This window comes from Pavona decussata, unplaced genomic scaffold (genome assembly GCF_977016875.1).
Source record: "Pavona decussata unplaced genomic scaffold, jaPavDecu1.1 SCAFFOLD_84, whole genome shotgun sequence".
NCBI lineage: Eukaryota > Metazoa > Cnidaria > Anthozoa > Scleractinia > Agariciidae > Pavona > Pavona decussata.
The window spans coordinates 3,887,679-3,910,229 of record NW_028145502.1 but is presented as its reverse complement, the minus strand read 5'-3'; the positions used below and the strand labels follow the sequence as shown (position 1 = coordinate 3,910,229).

The following is a 22,551-nucleotide window of genomic DNA, read 5'->3' as shown; positions in this document are numbered from 1 at the left end:
AACAACTGTTCTCTCTATAAATTAATTTTTTTTGTAAATGGTCCTAAAGTACCTAATTATGTTTCAATTAGTGCTTTTAGCACAAACATTACATTAAGGGCTTTTGAAAATATGTCAGGAAAATCAAAGCATGAATTTTGCAACCCTACCATCTAGTATTTATGTTAATTTAAATATTTTGTGTACTCCAGACCTACACGGAAGGGAACATCAGCTGCCTTTTTACTACACAGTGCGCACATATCATGTCTAATATTCAAGAAATAAACATGTTTACTTAACCTCCGGATTCTCATAAATGACACGGAAAAACTGTACAGCTCTCATGCGGCCATGGGATTTTTTTAACCTTGAAATGAAAAAGAATATTCCTTTCCAGTCATTACTGAGAGTCGCTCAGCATCTTGCATTGTGTAAGTAATTTTTGGTATAATAGAGTGGTTTTCAATTGGGTGTCATGAAACCAAAACCAAAGTAATAATAATATTATTACTTAATATTACTCTGATCAATTTTGAGGGATGTGAACAGCAAAATGAACCAATTAGAATTTGAACCAAATACATGTGACCAAGTGTGACAAATGTGAGCAAGCAAGTCACCATCGGTTTTAGTCTTGCCTTTCATTGGTTGAGAAAAGTAGCTCAAGTATTTTAAACCAATCATAGAGCATAGTAAAGCAAACACAAAATTGAAAACCACTCTACATAATTGTGCGATAGCTGAACTTGTAATTGCGAATTGTACACTAAAATAATTATTCCTATAGTTTTAGTAGCTGCATTGAATAATAATTACCTTTTAATAGAGTCACAAGCCATTGGAAAGAGTATGACATTGTTAACAGACTCTAGTCTAAAAGTTGACATTTACATGTCAACAAAAACATGCAATATCAGTATTATCACCAACAAATTATATTTTTTTTGCATGTCTAAGATTATATTTTCGTATTGTGGTCATATCTCATACTTTTTATCAAAATGTTTTAAATGTATTACAGTAGGTAAACAAGCTTTTATATGAGATATATCAGCAGTTGTAAACTGTTCACGTTGTTACTGAACGCAAATAAAGTAAAAATCACTTGTACCTGGTATAATAAAAATAGATCACTTTATGTAAGTGTCAATATATTTAGCGCAAAGCACTAATTGGGGACACTTTCCAGATCGAATTGGAATTTAGAAATGTTGGTTTTTGAGGAGAGGGGAAAATATCGGAGTACCTGGAGAAAAACCTCTTAGATCGAGCAATGCAAGTGAAACCGTGGGGGTGTGGGTGGTCTCAAAAGGCAAAATTTTTAAAAGAAACTATGACACTTAATTTGAATTTCCAGAGGGGGTGGTAGGGTTAAATCAAAATAAACCCTTCTGTTGGGGGGGGGGGGGGTGGAAGTGGGTATGGATATTTTCTGGAAGATACTAAAATTATGCAGTCTGCAACCAAATGTTTTCAAATTATGACATTTTCTTGGGGACGTTCCAAATTTGGAACTGAGAATGCTGACTTTCTGAGATATTCCCCTGGGGAGAGTAAATTTAGTAGGATGACTGAGTGGTCTTCTCCAATGAAACTAAAAAAAATAAGGTGGCTAAAAACATGTCATTGGGGGAGGGGTGGGGAACTTGACACACATAATAGGTCATAATAAAAATTCAACTTTGTATGTAGGACAAGTTATACCCGAAAATAGTAGATGTTATTATTTCTAATTGAACTTTTCAAAGTTGAGCTTAAAATATGCCAGCAAACTAAATCGTGTTTCCAATTTCCGCACCCTCTCCCCTCTTTTTTTTCTCTCAGACTTCTGGCCAGCAGACGTTTGGTCACGCATGCTCAATTGCGTGATGTTGTGACTTAGCAATAATGCCGGAGGTGAGGTCATCACAAATTCAGTTTCTTTACCAAGGCACGAAAATAGCACAATGGTTTCCTGTTTTCTCAGAAATAACTGTTTACAATGAAAGAAGAGAGTCCTTTAAATATCTATGAACGCAGTTAGAGAGAAAGATGAAGAAAACGTGTATGTTTTATCGCCGTCGACTTGGGCATACCTATCGAAGTGTCCGCAAATTTCCCACACAAGTACTCCAAAAATATTTTGAAGAGTAGCAATTCCGCTGCTCGGAGTTTGCCTGTTTCAACGACGTGAGAAGGGGCTGTGAAGGTAGAACTACTTTCAAAATGCTCCATGTATTTCATGTGGACTTGGGGAAGATATATACCTTTGAAATGGAACTTGCAATGGAGAGGTGAGAAAAATCTTGGCTTGTACAATTCATTTATATTTAGCTTACGTGCTCTTAAAAACGTCATTGCCTGGATAGTTTGCTTGGTTGTATTTTAACCAAACTATTTCCCAAATAATAAATGACGCTCCTTTTGTTAATCTGTTGTAATCTTATTACTTGGATGTTGGAATGAAGTCGTTTGTGATTCAGTTGCTCAATTGTAATATAAGCTTTTCGGTATGAGACCAAGCACTATAAATTAGTTACGTAGGCTTCAAGTAAATTTTACAAAGCACGCGATAAATCTAAACGCTTTGAGTAAACTTTGTGTTAAAGAGGATGCAGTGTAAAATTCATTTTAATTTATCAAACAACACAATCCATTGAACCCATATTTATAATGACTTTGTACTTTGTTCAGTGTACAAAGGACAAATACTTCAAGAAATACATGTACCCGTTTCAGTTAAAGTTCCTGATTCTTAGTCCTTGTTTAATTGTCCTATTTTTGCCATGTTGAATTTGTTTAAACGCTTGATTAATTAAACAATATACATTAGATTGAGCAATTAATATTATAGTATTTTAAGGAAGTAAACATTTCCATTTTAAACACAGTGACACCATGTCAAGCTCACTTGGCTATTTTAGTTGGGGAATTGGTTTTGCATAATAATTGCACAGCAAGGTGTAACATGGTGGCAGCAGTGGGATAAATAAATGTTAAGCTGTTCCAAATCCTGAATTTTGGAACATCATGGCTTCTCCCAGCTCTCTGTTTCCGAGTCTCAAAACAACGGGCAATAATAAGCACAATATGGAAGTTTAAATCAAAGATTTAATAGATTATTGAATGATGCAAAACTGGTATGACCCAGCGAAGGAAACTGAAAACATTCTACAAGAAGGACACACCTATTCACCAGCGCAGAGATTGATGTCCTGGAGGCTCTCTGACCTCTTTTTTATGGCTACGAGTCAGCTTCAACTACAAACAGCCTCACTGAGCTTGATAGTGCACAATATTGCAGGAAGAAAACAGCGAGCAAAGATGCAGTATGACAAAAGAGCATCAGTGACACAAAGAGAGTTCTTTCCGGAAGAGAGAGTATTTCTGAAGCCTAACCCCCAAAATAAACATAAACCATGGATTTGTGGCGCGTTAGTTGGAAGTCCTATGCCATGGGCTTGCCTGGTTAGCACCCTGTTGGGACTGATCAGGAGAGCATGGGCAGAGCCTATGCAATACTATCCAGTGGAACAAGAGCAACAGACAGACCAAGCAATCAAGGAACAGAACCAAGAAGAGGACCAAGCAGATCCAGGAGTGCTAGCACCAGAACCCATACAAATGAGTGTTACGCTGCAGAGATCTCAAGGACTCGAAACATGCCTTCTAGGTTCAAGGACTGTGTAATGAACATTGTTCAGTCTCTCAGACCAGTGGTTTGATGGACTGTGATGAATAAGGCATTAATGAGAAATGACCAAATCACTTTAACATAACAGTTTTTTCCAAAAGGGGAAGGGCGTTGCATATGAAATAATTCGCATATTCAATCACATGCACCGCCGCATTCCGGCACAGCGGCATGTACCTCTACTCACACTAATCATATGTATAAGAGCTTGGTTTCGCATAATCAAATCACTTGATCAATTGCACAGCAAGGTGTAACAAATTTACATTTTATTTACTAATTTCACAGTGTGCAGATGCTAATGAGCACAGTAGCTTCAGTGACCGGTATTCCTGAGGATAAACAGGTGCTCTTGATATCCAATGGTGATGCACTTGACCCAGCAGAGAGGGTTTGCAGTTATAGTAGTGCTGGAACTGTAAGTGATGTGTTGCTTAATTATCTCTGAAAAACGCGTGGTTACCACCAATTTTCTTTTTGGATTCTAACCGCCCTTGCTAAGGCGTGTTTCAGATGCCTTACTTCATGAGCCAAATCAAATTCCAATTTAAACCGACCCAAATTAATTAATCCTGGCTGAATTGAATCAGACACCAAACTTACTTCAGCTGATATTAATTCATTGAAGCATACTATCACTGAATAAAACTGCGGATTTCGGTCAATTTAGGCATTTGATTGGGCTCGTGAAGTACAGCGTCTGAATCAAAGCCAATCCATAGCCTTTGTTCACAGCTGAGCCAGATGGGAAAAACAGTTGAGCCAATCCGAATTAGATTGGCCGTTCTGAATTGATTCAGATGCTGTACTTCGCATGAACTTAATTCATTGAATTTGATTCAGCTCGTGTGAAGTACGGTGTCTGAACTGGGCCTAAGATCTGTTATTCCTACATAGTCAAAAACTGCACTAAAATACCTCAGTGTATATTAAGAGCCACCATCCTTAAGTCACTCAAATATACAAGGTAGCATGCCACTCATGGTTTGATACTGCAACAGAATATGCAGTCTTGCTTTTGTGCCAATGTTTGTATTGGAAGGAGTTTTGAAAACAAATAGAGAAAGGTGCTCTGTCCAGTTGAACTTTTGGTCCTGCTTAATCCTTTAACTCGTAATATAACACGAGAATTTGTCATTTAATGACAAATTCACCTGTCTTGTACCCACACTTTTCTTATAAAAGTAGTGGGGAGAAGCTATTAAAATATCAAGAAAATTCACCTTGGGTGATCATGTCCTTAATTCTCATGACCTGATGGGTTGAATAAGCATTGAAATTACAAGGAGAAATTTGATGCTGATCACTGTTAGGGCTTAATATTTTTATTGACCTGGTCTGGATAAATGCTGTTGTAAAAGTTCAAAAAAGTAATGTTTTGCAAGGCTTAAAATTTCTTACTGGCTTATACAACTTTAACATATCGTGTTTGTTTCATGTCATGTTTCATGTCATGTTTCATGTTTGTTTCAGGATACCAACCCAATCTTTCTGTTCAGTAAATCCACTATTGAATCATCCATACCTCCGTCACCCAGCCTTGACTTGGGATCTGGTGAGTCATCATGATCAGCTGAGAGTAATGTAGTGTAATTATTTTTTATTATTTTGAATGTTCTTGGACCTTACAAATAAAGCCAGCAATTTTAGATGGAAGCAAGCCTCAAAGTGAAGTTTTAGATGGTCGATGTCAACCTTTGCCACTAGCAAAACTGTATTCACAGGCATAGGAACTCAGGAAACCAGTTTGTTGAAATCTATAGTTTCAACTCGTTAAAGAGGAAGTGTGATGGGGTTTTTGACCTCTTATTAAAAATGGTGGAATAAGACCTTCACTTGGCTACAAAATACATGTAATTCTAGAACAACAGGAGGAAAGAAATAAATTTAATTCTTGAAAGGAACAACTCGCGATCTGTTCTAGCACACACTCGATGAATTTGATTTTAAGATGCCAGTATTAGTTGCTACACATAATATTATTATGGTTGAATTTGTTTGTCTCTTTTGTATAATTATGTTAACGGAATATGTTTATTTCTTTACTTGAAACAATATCATGATGATTTCGCAATGCTTGTTTAATTTCGCTAATTTTTATTCTTAAATTTTTTTGCAGAAGCAAATTTAAAGGCGCAAGTTGAGAAGTCCTTAAATCTACCACCTACACTTGAAACCCTTGTATCTAGGGCTCAATTAGCAGCTGTAAGTTTTTTTCCTTACAGTATTTTGTAAAAGATCTATGAGAACGTGTTCAAAGCAAACTGGCCTTGAGTTCATCAATCATCTTGGGGCAAAATATTATTGCTTTCGTTCATTCACATTTTTTCCTTTTTCTTTGCTTTGGTTTTTGTTATTTCTAGGACTTCCATTTGCTTGCAGTAGAAATTTCAGAGAACTGCGAAAGTCTGGTTTATGAACAAAAATTGCAGCAAAAGGGATGGGCAGCAGTTGTGGCCAACTTAGAAAGTATTGCAAGGTATCAATAAACAGCTGCATTTTGTAGCATTCATGCTCACTTTTCATTAATTAATGACAGTGCCTACTTTTGTTACTGTGCATACGTGCTCAAGATACTCGGGTTTCCTATGGGTGGTGCCTTCTAACATAGGGATATTTTTGTGTGGTTTAAAACTATGCAGGGAAAACAGAACTTAGCAAGTGCTCTTGGTATCCAAAAAGGAAATTGGGGGTAACCATGCATTTTTCAGAGATAATAAAGCTTCAATATGGAAAAAATGCCATGCTTTGCTTTGTATTTTACTACTTTTTTGAATTTTTGTTGCTTAATTATCTCTGAAAAATGTGTTGTTACCTCCTATTTTCTTTTTGGATTCCAATAGCCCTTGCTAAAGTCTGCTTTTCCTGCATAGTCATAAACTGCACAAAAATGCTTCCGTATTATTAGTAACCACCCTCCAGCAATTAGGAAATACCTAGAATATCTAATATTTGCAGACAGTATCTTGTTTATTTGTAAATCATAATGGTTGTTTCTTTTACTTTCATTATTGAATTAGTGAGTTTAGAGCAAGATCAAGCAGCGTTCATCAAATCTACTCAGAGTTTCTTGATTCACGGACAAGATACATAGAGCTTCTGGACAGGTAGTTAAAAATTGTTCAATAGTTACTTAAAGAAATTTTCAATTTCAAAAATATAGACTGAAACAATAAAATTTGTCAGTAGCATTAATAATTTAATAATTAATAACTTGTAGTACCTTGCAAGATTGGTACCCACTGATTTGGTATAAATTATAAAGCAGGGATGTGCAATCCCCCACTTTCCTTTCTGCTATAAAGAGTCCCTAAACATACTTGCCTGGTAATTAATGTTCTACGGTCGAACCTCTTTATTATGGACACCAAGGGGACATGAATAAGTGTCCGCATTATAGAAGTGTCCGTTTAAGAGCAGGAGGCTTTATATGGAGTTTGGTCTCTCAGGAACTAAGTGAACTCTCCGTAACAGAGAGGTGTCCGTAAGGAGAGATTCCACTGTACTTAAAAAATTTTCATGCTGTCAAGCTGTTGTTCATGAAAGAGCTCTCAGTAATGTTAATATTGTATTATCTGTGCTGCTTTTCAGGTTCAAACAAGTGTTGCCATTGTTAACCAGGGTCACTGTGTTGCCTTGTCTTCTGACTAGACAATTGTCGAAGGACAGACCTCAGGGAAGAGTGAGTCTACTGGACTGGATCAGTGCACAGGTATGGCAGATTAACTTTGATCAGTAAAATAGCACTACTGTTTAACATAAATTGGGATATATTTATTATTTAGAGAGGAGAGTCCCATTGTCTGTTGACAGTTTAAATGTTGTTTCTTTATATGGAGATGAGAAATTAATAAATCTTAGGTTTTGGAGGGGAATTAAAAGCTGAACATAAGACAGGGTAAAACACAGGATAAGACAGTGAATCGGCAGGGAAAACATTTTTCATCTTTTTTTTTCTTTTTGAGTTGGAAGCCTTTTTTTTTACTAGAATGTAACATACATCCCTACCCCCTTTTATATAGAAGATATACTTGCGTATGTTTATATATTTGTGTGCTTTTTTTTTTTGCGCAAGTAATCCTTATTTGTAATTACAGGAATTTACCTGTATGTTTTTTTTTTTCATATAAGTAAACAGTAAGTATGGTAAGGGTTTGTATTGTAAGTAGCGTACTGTTGTAAGTGGTGTATGTAGTTTGAAATTGAAAGTGATATAAATAAAAATGTCATAAAAAAATACAGGGTAAAACACATAAGGCAGGTCAACAGGCTAACTCACTTAATTATTATAATATGATTCTGAGTCTGGGTTACAATAATTTTATTATTATGTATGTGATGCATCGACCAGTGGGAGGTCCACTAAGTGCTTTTTCTTATCAACCTTCTCCTGCCAACTGTCTCAAAAATATTTTGCAGTTACTGTTAGTAGTTGGCAGAATTAAGGAGTAATAGGCAGCAAGGGATGCAACTGTAGATCCCTTGCTTGTTAGGGAAAGAAGACAAAGATCCAGTGTGAAGTAAGAATATCAACTATAGGGAGAAAAATTGTTGGTTGTCAGTATAATTTATTTGAGAGAGCTAGTTTGCCATAATCCATAGTTATCACTGATTTAGTTTTTGGTTTTTTGGCAGGACAACAAGAACAGTCTTCAGGATATGGTCAAACAGTGTATAGAAGCAGTAGAGCAGGTCTGTTTAATAGACCTCATAACTTGTATTCTCCGCATTGAACAGGAACTGCGGCTTGCACACGAGGCTTAAGCCCCGGATTCTGTTCACATGAAAATTTTTCTTAATATACCCCCCCCCCCCCCCCTCCCCAAGCAAGAACCTCAAGTGAAAGCTAGATCCCAGTTCAATACCGAGAATACAAAATTTAATATAGTTAAAAGCATATCACCTTGAAGCATCTAAATACCAACTGTATGACTGTCCAAAACAAAGCTGGGATTTTTACATGCCCTAATAACTGACCAATCAGAATTGCAAAATTTTTTGCTGTTGTATAGTGTCGTTTCCATGTGTAGGTGATCTGTGCGATGCTTAAAGCAAGAAGAAGTAGCGAAATCACAGGGTTCAGTTTTAGAGCTTGTCTTGATGCCCCAACATGTCCCCTAAGAAAAATTTAATGAACAGTGAAAACCTTCTTACACTAAAGTCTGTTGTCTTCAAAAACACCCTTCCTAAGTGAAACTTTCAACTTCACAACTAGCTGGTTGTTATCAAGTGAACACAATCAGTCAGTTTGTAATCCCTTTTTACTAAAAGGTCTCCGTTACCGACAAGTGGTCATTAAATGTTTTGTCATTAATTTGTTTTTAGTTTGATGAATCACACCTGAGAGAGATCACTGAAGAAATCAATCAAGTTCTAGGTAAAGAAAACCTTGTTTTATTCTACTCTTCACTGTAATCAACCTTTCTTCCCAATTATTAAAAAGTAATGCTTATATAGGTTTAGGTTTCATCAGTTTTTCATTAGAGAGTTTAAGCACAGACGTTTTTGAGCCACGGGCAGCAACCGGAAATTGAACTTTTCCCTTTTTGGAGCATTTTCACACCACTACGTTTCTGACGTTTCTAACGTCAGGCCACGGTCATCAACAAGAGCTTTTCCTGTCTGTGGTAAGAGGCAAAACCACGCCAAAGAAGGAAACCTTGAGCTCCCTATTGATTTCCAACACTCACTCAGAGAACCAGACAGTGATTTGCTCCCGGATTTACCAGATTTCATTTTGCAGCTTTTTCTTATGCCCATAACAGAATCGCTTGATAACACAAACATGAAAGAGATCAAAGGACTGGATGAAAGGCTAGCAGGGCTTCAGCAAATCCTATATAATGTGCAGTCTATGACACAATCTCAAGCTGATATGGCTCAAGGGTTTCAACAAAACCAGAGTCGAGCACAGAATATTGGTGACCCTTCTGTTTTACCTGATCTGTGTGCTAGTCACCAAAAACAGCTCATGATGTTGATGAAGAACCACTCACATTTGAGGTATGTTCCATTGATCCCTTTACTCATTACCGAAAGTACTTACCTTGGACAGCATATTAAACAGTACCACAGGAAAGAGCTGCCCAGTAGCTTTCATTTTAACTTTCGTTTTTCATCCATTAACTCAAAAGTTAGAACCACCTTGTACATCATAATAAACAACAGCACAGGAAATAACTGCTCAGTAGCTTTCATTTGAATGGTCACACTTTAGGATTTCATCCACAGACTCAAAAGTTAGAATCACCTGGCACAGCATAATAAACAGCACCACAGGAAAGTACTGCTCAGTAGCTTTCATTTGTTCGGACTGCACTTTGACTTCTTATTCAATGACTAGATATGGTGTAATTCTGTGATAGTAAAAATCAAATCAAAGTGTTACAGTTTGTCATTTGCACCATAGCTAAATCACAGTTATTACTTAGATTGTGGTGATGCTATAGTTGTAGATGTTACTTCAAATTATTGTCAGCTATTTGTTCTTTTGAAAATGACAGTTTTTTTGGTTGTTTTGAAATGCAGGGATGTTCGAAAAAGATGTGCAAAAGCCAAGGATGAGCTGTCTGCTAATCTACACACCAGATTAAGGTATTATACAGAACTTTCTTCTTAAGTGCAACAAGCAATGAGTAGCAAACCAATAGACCTCTTTCATAAATGGAGGGCTTAATTGTTATTCTTTTGTATGCATTTAAATTAGCCTTCCTGGCCTCGCTAGCATGTGTAAAACAAAAGTATTTTCACTCAAAAGCGAGGTCAAGAAGGCTTATTTGCATGCACATAAAAAAAATACTAATTATGCCCTCCATTATGAAAGAGGTCTATAGTCTCTTGCACTTTATCCCTGCATTGTTGTGTCACAATGCAGCCCTGGTGTTGATGAGAGTTTTATTTCTTTTTCCTTAATTTGCAGATGGATTATGTATGTGGAAAAGAAAATATGTGACTGTGATGGCACTATCATAATGTACCATGAAAATATTCGGAGAATAAAAAGGAGGTAAAGAGACAGTTAGATCTTTAGTACTTAGAAGTTCAATCTTGGCACAGTCACCAATAATAATAATAATGATAATGATAATGATAATGATAATGATAATGATAATGATAATGATAATAATAATAATAATAATAAACTTTATTTATAGAGGGTAGCACACAACAGTGCTCACTGAAAAACCTTTGACAGCTGTTTTTTGTGAAAACGGTGGAAGCTGGTCTGGGACATACCTGATCTTCCTCCAGTCAAATTCTTCTCTGGCTGGTTTCAGTTGCTTTCTCTTTAAAGCAGTGGAACCATCAAGCATTCAGTTAACCATTCCCCAAGGGTGTCCATTAAATTCAGGTTTGACTGTATTAGATATTTAATTGAATGTACAGTAGAAACTGGACTAGTCTCTGTCATGCTTTTTCTAACGTGGCATTGGTTTGGTTGATTTTTAGATTGGAGATCATTGAACAAGTGAATGATGCACCACGCATGTACATCTTAGCAGTGGCTGAAGTGGTTAGAAGGAGGTCATTTTCTTCACAGTTTCAGAAGGTAAGAAACAGCAATGTCCTGAAATGAATTAATATGTGAAGGAAGGAAGGAGGGAGGGGGAGAGGGAGGGAGGGGGAGAGGGAGGGAGGGGGGAAGAGGGAGGGAGGGAGGGAGGGGGAGAGGGAGGGAGGGAGGGGAAGAGGGAGGGGGAGAGGGAGGGAGGGAGGGGGAGAGGGAGGGAGAGAGGGAGGGGGAGAGGGAGGGAGGGAGGTGGAGAGGGAGGGAGGGAGGGAGGAGGAAAGGATGGATGCTGCTGTAAACACAGAAAAAAAGAATGTCTATTGGCCATGTGTCACCCATGTTTTATACGTAGATAGGAATAATTGAAGAACAGTTCCCTCATTAACCTGTTGGCCAACTGTTGGTAATATGTTGCCCAGCAAACCAACTAACAAATGGCCAACACTTAAAAAAAAGTGTCACCCAACAGATTTTTTTGGGAGCTGTCATTCAATTTTACTCATAAATGCACAACAAATATATTAATAGCTAAGGTTAGGAGGACCCTCTTGTTTTGTCCCTTGTACCTATCCATTATCTTTATTGAAAGATGTTGGTTTAACAATTTCAGTTCCATGTTAACTAAAGTTGAATTTGTAGACAATTTCTTCCATCTTCATTAGTGAATTCATTTGTTTTTAGCTAAAAGGAATTCAAGGGAAAGATATTTTATAGTATAGAATTAGTTGCTGTTTAAGTAAGAACTTCATGAAGTTTACTGCCAGTTATTTTAGTTCTGGCTTACATTACCAACATCATGAAAACTGTGATTTTTCTTGTTTAGTGGGCTAGTAAGTTTTGCGAGACATCAGTCCAAGCAAGATCAGAGGAAACTACAAGAAGAGAAGAATTTGAACTCCAGTTTGGTAATCTATTGCTCATTTCTTACAAAAGAAATATCATTTGAAAGGTTCAAAACTCTCCATTCTTGTGCATCACCTTGCCCTGCATTTCACAGAGTGATGGTAGTTTTTTTATGGTCTATACTCTTATAAATCATGAAATGACATCAAAAAAGGTTCAAAACTCAAGGGGATGGTATTATGACAGATGTCCCATGGGTGCTAAATGAATCAAAACCCTTAATAACTAAATAACTAAATATTATTTTTGTTTTGTAGGCCAACATTTTTTGCAGAGTTTGTTTACTGGCTTGGGTGACAGACCGTCCAAATTTTTGGAAAAGCCACCAAGACCCTTTGATGAACAGCTCCCTATTATAACAGACAGAGACCTCCAAGAACTGCGGGAACAGATCCCAGAATTAGCAGCATTTCTTGAGTCTAGTTCCCTCAATGTCAGCATGAAAGATGACACTAGAAAGGCTAGTTTCTTACAATCCGAAGAACTTGAAAATCTCAGCGCTCTTCAGTTTGCTGAGGGTTTAGGAACAAGAACTAGTGGAAGCATTTCGGAGAAGAAAGAAACAGAAACATCTTTTGGTGAAATGTCTTCATCTCAAAAAGCTACACAAATGAGCATAGATGCCTCCACACAAGTTGAATGGACTTGTGAAGAAGAAAAAACGCCGGTAAAAGAGGAACAAGGAGTGCCCTTTTATTCTACGCAACACACGCTTGAGAAGCATGGTCAAGACGAGAGAAATGAGTGTTCAGATGACAACGGATCTCATGAAAGGAAAAAAAGCAGTAGTGACACAGCTTCTGAGAGAAGCTCGGCATTAGATGATAGTGATTTAGTTTTTAGATCAGCGCATGAAGATTACGTGACTGTGTTTGATGCCGATTTAGGAGTTAATCTTGAAGGTGACCAACATGGTGATAATATTCAGCCTGTAGGGGAACTCCAGGAAGATTGTGCAGCACTTCTTGATGATGCTAGTCAGACGCCAACTCTTACTGGTTCCGCAACACAGAGTACTGATAACAGCACTCAAACAGAGCACAGTTCAGACAACAATTTGACAATCCAGGAGTCAGGCTTGGAAGAGTTTTGTGAAGGAGGATCGGTGGTTTCAGAGCACAAGAGCTTTGAGGGGACAGATCAGTCAACAGAGAATGAATTGGTAGAAAGACTGAAACTGCTGGAAGAACAGTTAAGAACTACTCAAAGCTCTTTGGAAAATGCTTTTTCACAGAAAGAGCAACTTCGACAGGTGAGTACAAAAGTTAGGGATTGTCTTGTGGGTGAGTTTGAGGTGATTCGTCAGGGTATTGAAGAATGTAGACAAGTGATTGTAGGCTTAAAATCCAAGATGAAGGAAGATGTTGTCGTCGCTATTGCTAGTCTTCAACAAAAGGGAGATTTGTATAGGGAAACAGTTATTGAAAATACGACTAAAAAAGTTAGAGGAGAGTATGAAAAGGAGCTGGTGCAATTGAACATGCAGTTCGAGCAAGAGAAAGCTGCTTTTTTACAGCTTAAATCTGAGCTGGAGTTTGAAAAGAATGCATTTCTGGAGGAGTTAAAACAGTTACAGTCTGAAAAGGAAACTAGTGAGTCTAAGCACAGAGAGGAAGCCGCAAAGCTGAGTTTAATCGTGAGTGAGTACAAAGCAAAAATTGAGGAGCGTGAAGGAGTGGCACAGAAACTTCAGGAGAACAAATCACGGTACGAAGAAGACCAACAGATCCGATTCAATGCTATAATGATGAAGCTGAAACGAGAGAAAGAAAGTGCTCTTTCCCAAGCACAGGAAAAAATCAAGGCGTTAAGGGAATGTATAGAGCAACAGGAAAAAGATATTAAATCCTTGGTGATGGAAAAAGAGAAGGTGGTGGAGGAATACGAACAAGAACGTGATGCATTCTGTGTACGAGAGCAAGAACTGTTGGCAGGTGAGGAAGTTTTATCTTGTACTTTAAATAAATGCTTTTCTGTAATTTCCTGTGATATGGTAGTCTCTTACGTAGCCATGATTAGGGCCGTCACACAATGCTTCTCTAACCCACTAGTGGGGAGAAGAGTTGTGTGACAATGCTAGCATAGGAGACTAGTGATATGGAGGCATGGTCGGAATGTCATCATGTTGGTTGAGTCAAATATTGTATTGAGCTTCATAACTGTAACAAAATTCTTACTTTGTGAGTAAGACAATCATACAACAGTCAAGATCATCAACGCATACCATCAAGGGCCTATTATATGGTGGCCCAAAAGTGTCACGGAAATTTCAATTTCATCACGGCAATTTCAATTTCACCACAACAATTTCAATTTCATCACAGCAATCTCAACTTCATTCACGGCAATTTCAGCGTCGTTCACAGCAATTTCAATTTCACCACGGCGATTTCAATTCTATTGTGGCAATTTTTTTTAACCTGTCTAAGAACAACCGGAAATAGTTGCCTTGGTTCTAGAGGCCCATTACGATCTGGGTAATAACCCACAGTGAAGTTGAAATTGCCTTGAACAAAGTTGAAATTGCTGAGGTGAAATGGAAATTGCTGTGAATGAAGTTGAAATTGCCGAGATGAAATTGAAATTGTTGTGGGCGAAGTTGAAATTGCCGTGACACTTTTGAGCCACCCTACTATTAAGACTAATAAATTGTAAAGGATGTTATGGGTTACATGGCCCTTAATCACAGTACTGCATATTTTACCTTCTTTTGTGTTGTAGTACCTGTATGTGTATTTATAAAATTTCTCTGAATTCTGATTATCATGCAGCTTTGCAAGCAAATGAATCCAAGGTTCAAGAAGCTGAGATCCTGCTGCAAACCAAACAAGCAGAGTTCTTACAACAAATTGAGCAAGAGAAGGCATCAACACTAACACTGCTACAGGTGGAGCGGCAAATGTGGGAGGCAGAGAGAAACAAGCAGTTAGCAGAGAAGGAACAGGGCACTGAGTGAGTGATTTTACTCGGGTTAACCTCTTGTAGGTGACCACTTTTAAAGGGGAAGTATCACAAGAATTTGGCATCATATCAAAATTCAAAAATGTTCTTTTTAAGAATTGGTTCATGCTTAGCATGCATATATAGAGTTATGGATGCACGTGGGTAGTTTGGAGAGCATGAGAGAAGAGAGTGCTCTCCAAACTTCCCAGGCAAGTGCATCCATAACTTGATATACACACAGCTAAAAGCATGAATCAACAAAGTAGCGTGTGGAAAACAAGTTTTATTTGTGACTGACTGCAAAATTCTCTCAAGGTACTGTACAGAAAAACAAACTGGTTCTTATGGGTTGGTTACAAACATGCCACAACGGTATGGTCCGAATGAGAACATTATTTTCATCTGAAATTGCCAAACAAAAATTTGCTTCTTTGAATTAGTTTGTAAAAAACTAAAACTAAGAGTTGGAAACCCGAGTTTGTCTGATTTGCACACATCATCTTATGGATGCAAAGCCATGCATATGTTGATGAATTGATTCAGATTAAATGGAATCAGATGAAGTTTGTGAGCTTATGCAAGATGGTTTCCTGTGTCATCTCTAGAATTCACTACAATTTATTTTGCAGGCGTGGCACTGATGCAGTTCTGGAGGAGGACTACCGAGAAAGGATTCGACTTCTGAAGGAAGTAAGAATTAACAGTAGTTAAATTTCCCTTTGATGTTCTTGGTTACGATTCCTGTCGATTTTAGTAAAAATCTTACCAAGCTTGTGGCAAGTGCACAAAGCATAGACCTTATGCAAAAATGGCTGACATTTTAGTATTCCTTTGACTGCATTCAAATCAGCCCTGCTAGCCTCGTTCAAGAAGTATTCTTTTGATTTTTAAACTCAAGAATGAGGTTTGTAAGAGCTAATTTGAATGTAACAATAAGAATGTTAAAATGTTAGCCATTTTTGCCTAGGGTCTGTATCCTATTCCATACCCAACTCATCTCCTAACATCAATACCTCATTTCATGTCATACTTAGTATTCCTGTAGTTTGGATGGACAACGAGAGACTCTATTTAATTTACTCTTGCACTGTCAAAGCAAATTGCCGTCGCTAACCACCGGTTATCCATCTTTTCCAGGAAAACAGAAAGCTTACTGAAATGTTGTCAGAACAATCTGGTATGTAACTGTAGTAGAACTCAATAATGTTTAGTTCTATCTGTTCTTACTTACACTATATACTGCTTTACAGAAATGTACTACCGGCTAGCTTGGACCTCCACTTTCGTTGGCAATTTTAGTATGTTCCCTTTGGTTTTAGAGACTTATTTGAGGTATGCAAAATGCATGTGCATTCTCTGTTCAACCCATGGTCTGTTACACCTGCAACAGGTGATGCAGAAAGTACTTCATATGATGCAAAAAAATAATGCATGTTTATAACATGTCACCTTGTAACACATTGTAGAGAAATACAACAGTTGATTAAATAATTGTTGTGAACCCTTAGTATTATTTTGTTCCTGATGTTTATTGTTCTTTTCAATCAGATGGGAGCAGTTCTGTTTTACATGGTGGAGAGCTTAAACAAGTAAGTCTTAAGTGTTTATGTTACCTTTAGGCCTGATCGAACACTAAATGAAAGTTGGTGTAAGTTGAAAACTTCTGCCAACTAGTGAATCCATTTGGTTACTACCTCTGAGAATTTGAAGATAACTGCTTTAAGTACAAAACTTGCTTTTGTCCACTTTTAATTGACGAATGTCAAATTTCCACCCAAGGTGATAATAGTTTTGCACCATTTGCCCATCCAGCAAAGTATGATGCATTCACGTGGGTCTCAAGGCTGCATTTACATGACTTAATCATAACAGTATAACAAAATTCTTGAATCTGATTGGTTATCAGAAGAGCCTATTTGAGCATTAAGTGGACAGTTTACGCGTCGTGCCTTTTGTAATTGGACAGTACGCGTCATTTGTGCATGCTGTAATTAAATTGATCTCGAAACTTAACTAACCTTAAACTGTTGTCTTTTTTTTTTCTCAAATTTTGTTAGTTATGATTAATTGGTAACAGAACTTCGTGTCATCCAATTCTGTCTGTAATCATACTTGTGATTAAACAAATCGGACTCCAGCTGCCGGTCATCTGATTTTGTTAATCACTCGTATGATTACAGACCTAATTGGACTCCACTCAGTCCTATTACCATAAGGTTATTATTTGTTTACAACAGTACTAGCAATCCTATTTGACCATCCACTGCAAGAATATTATGTAAGCTGTCATTTCCAAAACTTGCCTCAACTCATGTTTCTTCTAAGGTTGTAGAGCAGAGGTCTAAACCAAGGTGTATTTTAAGCAAATCCTATGGTATTCTTCTTTCTTTTTAACTTGCAAATTATGTGTGGCATTTACTTAAGTTTTGATGATTTCTCTTGCTAGGTTTTGGATGCAAAAGACCAACAAAGTAAAATACTTCAACAGCAGTTGGTTAGTAGATTCCAGTCGCAGTATATTCATTCATCTTAGTATATGTCAAGTAATATATCAAGCACATGGAAGAGAGTTTCATCTAATTTTCCAGCACCGAGAAATGGGTTGAAAAATGAGGCACAGCCAAGTTTTGCAACCAACTTCAAGGTGTTTGGAAGTCAGACAAAACATTCTTTCGAGTGTTTGATATAGCTTCTCAAACCATTAAGCATTCTTGGAGAAATTCAGAGCAAAAGTTCACCAAATTTTATGATGATTAAGATCACATTTCCAAATCTCCTTCACTGTAGTGATTTCCTTTGTTTTCTCTTCATGAATTATTTGGTTTCATCTGATTTCCGAACACTAAGAAGTGGGTTCAGGGTTTAAGGTGTTTTGAAAGTGGCTGAAGAATTCTTTCGAATGTTAAAGGGAGGGGTTCACATTTCAGTGCATGTGCATGAATCGAAATGCTTTTTTCTCTTTCTTACCAACTTAATGGCCTTATAAATCCCACTCACATGTACTTCAGTAATCACATTCTATAATTAGTCCAAGCAAAATGTCTGATGAACAAAATTCACAGAAAATGCTAGTGGACTGTACTCATATTGTCTATATTGAATTTAGCGTTGACCCGTAGGATTTATTCCACGGTTGATGTGTTTACAGTTATTTGCATGTGAAATAACGCAATCATATGAAAAAATTACCACCCGAGTTACCTATTCCCTTCCAAATGGTGCATAAACAATGAATTAAATTAAACAGGCTTGAGTCATAGCGAGCAAAGTATTTTGATTCATGGACATGCGCAGCAAATATAGATTAAAATATCTTATTAATTTGCAGAGTCAGATGCAACAACTTGCAGGAGGAGCTTCAAAGTCTGACAAAATCTCCCTCAGAGAGTAAGATTCGCTTATTAATTTGATTATAATCACCAACATTAAATGTTATTGTATTGAGCAAATGTCTTCTGAGTTCATGTTTGAACCTAGGAACAACTCATTACAACTTCACTGCAGTTTATATCTGTATCCACATTTTGTTGGTCGATTAGTATTCATATCGTTGTATGCACCCTATTGTTTTTCTTATTGAATATTCGTTATATAATTATCCTTAAAGGTGGCTAGCTGCACATGTGCAGAAACACTTTCAATATTATTGATGTTAGGTGCGAGATATTTCTTTTGCTCGAATGATTTTCAACACTATATTATTTGCTTGAAATTAATGTCAAATTAATAAGAAGTGGCATAATGGAACTTGGTTTATCACCCCCAAAGCATAACATCTTGAATAAGCTATCATAGTACAGCACCCTAACCATTTGCAGAAAAGAAGTGTTATACTCCTGTCAGAAGAGACTAAGCATTTTTCTTGGAAGTCTAATGCTCATGACAAAATAAATGCAATTTATTGCATTTGACATAGAAATAATGCACTCCTTGTACAGATTTGAGTCGAGATTGTATACTATTGGACAACATTGAATCAATGGATCTTGGGACACATATCTGGCATCCCCTGCAGATTTTGCAGGGACAGATGACATCGTCACCAACTTGGCAAAGGAGAGAGAGCCTGGGATAGAGATCGTTGAATGCACCCTACACTCCCTTTGTCAGATTATTACTAGTTTACTGCATAACTGAGCACAACACTCACCCGCTTTCTCTTTTTCAGCTTTCAGAGCGGCAATCTCATTCTTCTGGTGTTTGATGAACGATATGAAAACTACCTTGTGTTGAGTACAGGACAGACGCTGTTCTTCCTTCATCCTGATTCTATGGCTGGTCTGGATCTTGCAACAAGTGAGTGGCAGTACAAAGTACATACAGCTAGTTAATTTGCATCAACATCCATGAGTGGGATACTGGAGACAACCTGGTTTCTGTTCTCTTTTGGGAGAAGGGGGGAGGGGTGGGTAGGGGTGTGGCAAGGTGTTGGACTATAAACCTACCAGTGGTAGCATGCTTATTACTGGACATCAAGGTCCAACCTTTCACAAGTTATTTTAATTAGTTAACAGTAAGTGCTCCTCTCCAGGTATAACATGAATATGCCTTTGCATAGATTATCACACTTTTGCATGGATTAGCTGAATTTGCATGAATTTTGAATAACTTTACAGGTAGTAGTTCCCTTCAGTTAGACTGAGCTAATACCCTCCTTCATTGCAAACTAAGAAAGAGTATTTGTTTGCATGATAACACATGGATAAATAAATCCTTTTCCCTTTACAGTATGTATTACTAATGAACTGTTCTTTTCTTCCTTTGTAGGTGGTCCCAAAAAAAGGCAAGTTTCATTTTTTTTTAAATTTCTGATTTAGGTTAAGGTCCATGTTGTTTTCATTCAAAAGAATAATTCTATTGACTGTGATCTCGATTATTTCTGTAGACCATGGATGCTGGCACAGATGACAGACAAGGAATACTGTCAAGCTAAAAAGGTAGGCATAGGTAAAATGTCACGGCACTATGTACAGTATTACTGGTAAATTATCGCTGCTTGAGTTGCTAATCAACTATTGGCATATTGATGTGAAATAAATAGTTAAGTTTTGATGAAGAAACAAGGTTGCTGCCTAAAAGGAGCCCGGTAGCCTGGGCCATCCCAGAAAATGCTCTGGGTGCCTAAATTTTTTGCAGCAGCACCTAACTTTACATGTTGGGCTCCTAACTTCTTGGATTTTGGCCTTGTGAGGTCCTTGAAATTCAATTTTTCTAGGCAACGGCCTTGAAGAAAGGTACATGAACACAAGTCCACAAGCCAAAAATGATGTGCTTGAACCAAGCTAAAACTTGTTTTTTCAACAGAAGCATCATTGGTCATAGTTTAGACTTTCATAAACTCCCAGAAATTCATGCTCATTTTTTTTCTTTTATTTTCGTTCTGGTTCAAGCTTCTTGACAAAAAACTTGAGCTCAAGTCAATCATAGTTTTGTGTAAACCCCTCCAGTAAAATTTGGTTGTTCTTTTCTTGCAGCCACATAACAGGTTCCGTGTTCCTGTTGGAACTAAGTTTTATAGAATTCAAGCTAAACCTTGTGAAAGGTAAAAAGGATGTAAACAGAATCGGCGGGAATCGAGCATCATTGAGACGTGAAGGATATAGCTGTGTGCCACGTTTGAAGTGTGTGAAATCAGTGTTCTATCAAGGCCAATCCCATCCTCTGAGTCCCAGGGGGGAATAAGCTTACAAGAAATTCCTCCTGAGCCAACTATTTGCCTTTGGGTCTCAGAGTATGGGCCAAAAGTTTTCATAAAATAACTCAGAAAGTGAGAGGGTAAGAACTTTGCTTGCTGCAAGGGGCAACACATAAGCATGCATATATTAACAGGTATTTTCATAAATGTCCATAAATTTTAACCCTTTCCCGTCCGAGGGAAATGGCGAATTTTTCTAAATCGCTAACTATGAACTGGTAGACTACATGTGATATACCATTTAAAAGGTATTTTCTGGGGTGTGCTATAAATCACACCAACAGAGATGGAGGAGGTCACATATTAGAGTGAGAAAAGTCCAAAACGAAAGAAGAAAAACATTGAAAATTTTCTTATTCGTTGTACATACTGGGTATCCCCCTAAACTATAGCTTAATGTACAGCTCTCAGTGCATTGCTTGTTGTAAGATATCAACTGGACCCTTAACATACAAAGGAAAAAAAATCCAAAAGTTTGAGGGGTGGTAAATCAAGTCTCATATAGGAGGGGGGCATGATTTTATGCCTTCAATTTATAGATCTTTCAAAGATCTTTTGGTTGTGCAAATTTCACACAAATTGACCAAATACTGAGCTCATAATTGCATCTTGTGCCATATGGCACTCTTGGTCGGGAAAGGGTTAAGAAAATGCAAATCTTAATATGTTGGACGATTGCCTTATTTTATATACATTTATCTACATAAATTTTCATAACTTTGTACATAACAATGTGTGCCAATTTGTTTGTCATCAAGAAAAAAATTGCATTAAATTTCCCATTAAGAAATGTTAATTGCACATGATAAATTTGCATGGAAAATGAAATTGAAGTGGGAAAATCGTTAGAGGGTGCTTACAAAAATGACGATGTTTGTAAAAAAAAGAGCAGCGTGGCCAGCCTCTCCCATTGTATAGGCCTTGTTAGAACACTGGAAATATTTGAAATTACAGGAATTTAAGGAAACTAGTGTTAATGTAAAATACAGGTACAATTTGGGTGATATCAATAATGTATTACTAGATAGGCATTTTTAAAATTATATATCAGCTTTATCAGAAGAAATTATCCTTTGCTGTAGTTATTATCTTATTATAACATTTTGATATTTTCATTAAGACATTTTGCAATCTGTAAAGTAACCTTGTTAGTTTTCATTTCTTTGATTTAGAGCCAAACTTCTCAAATCCATTAACATGAAAGAGACCAAAAAAATACTTAGTTACTTGTACTTTAAAGGAGGTTCGGAGCGTGATCTTAATTACACTGTATCATAAATTTTGGTGAACTTTTGTTTGAATGTCTCCAAGAATTTATCAATGGTTTGAAGAGCTATATCAAATACTCAAAAGAGTGTTCCATCCAATAGGCCATTTCTGAGTTGCTTTGACCCTCATTATGAAAGCGAGGCTTTGTGCATAGTTTGTATTATGAAAATTAGCTTTCATTCATATGCGAACAAAACTAATTTTCACATGAAAAGCTTTGCACTTAGCCTCGCTTTTGTAAGGAGGTTCAAACCAACTCGGAAATGGCCTGTTTCCAAACACCTTGAAGTTGGTAAAAACAACCCTCGTCTACATCTCCTTTTTAACCCACTTCTCATCGTTTGTTTGGAAATGGATAAAACTCTCTTCTTCGTGCTTGATAAACATAGTGTATTTTTTCTCACTAAATCTCATTGTTTTGTGACATTTTCGTTGCTGTTGCTGTAGTAGCTTCACTCCCTACTATATACTCATCATGGCTGGTATTCATACTTACTTTCAATATCTAGTGGGAGAATATAGATTCAAGTAAAAGTTTTTTCAACTGGTTTATGCTCTTGCTTGTATTTCTTTTGA

The 22,551-nt window shown here is 37.1% G+C and overlaps 1 protein-coding gene across 2 annotated transcripts; it reads left to right on the top strand.

Annotated features, from left to right (window-relative positions):
• Positions 1-1,847: 1,847 nt before the first annotated feature.
• Positions 1,848-21,357, top strand: LOC146475537 (uncharacterized). Of its 2 annotated transcripts, XM_085115925.1 has the most exons (25): positions 1,848-2,255; positions 3,944-4,073; positions 5,129-5,210; positions 5,775-5,860; positions 6,019-6,134; positions 6,676-6,762; positions 7,247-7,367; positions 8,291-8,347; positions 8,981-9,032; positions 9,421-9,658; positions 10,184-10,249; positions 10,575-10,661; positions 11,105-11,204; positions 11,989-12,070; positions 12,326-14,002; positions 14,840-15,020; positions 15,641-15,701; positions 16,149-16,188; positions 16,560-16,600; positions 17,458-17,505; positions 18,340-18,398; positions 19,180-19,307; positions 19,779-19,794; positions 19,897-19,948; positions 20,486-21,357. In XM_085115925.1, the coding sequence occupies exons 1-25, from the start codon at positions 2,188-2,190 to the stop codon at positions 20,555-20,557; spliced, it is 3,747 nt and encodes a 1,248-aa protein (XP_084972051.1). In that variant the 5' UTR covers positions 1,848-2,187; the 3' UTR covers positions 20,558-21,357. The 2 variants fall into 2 exon arrangements, with proteins under 2 accessions (XP_084972051.1, XP_084972052.1); XM_085115926.1 differs by lacking the exon at positions 19,779-19,794 and having other exon boundaries at positions 1,859-2,255; positions 19,180-19,324.
• The last annotated feature ends 1,194 nt before the right edge of the window (positions 21,358-22,551 follow it).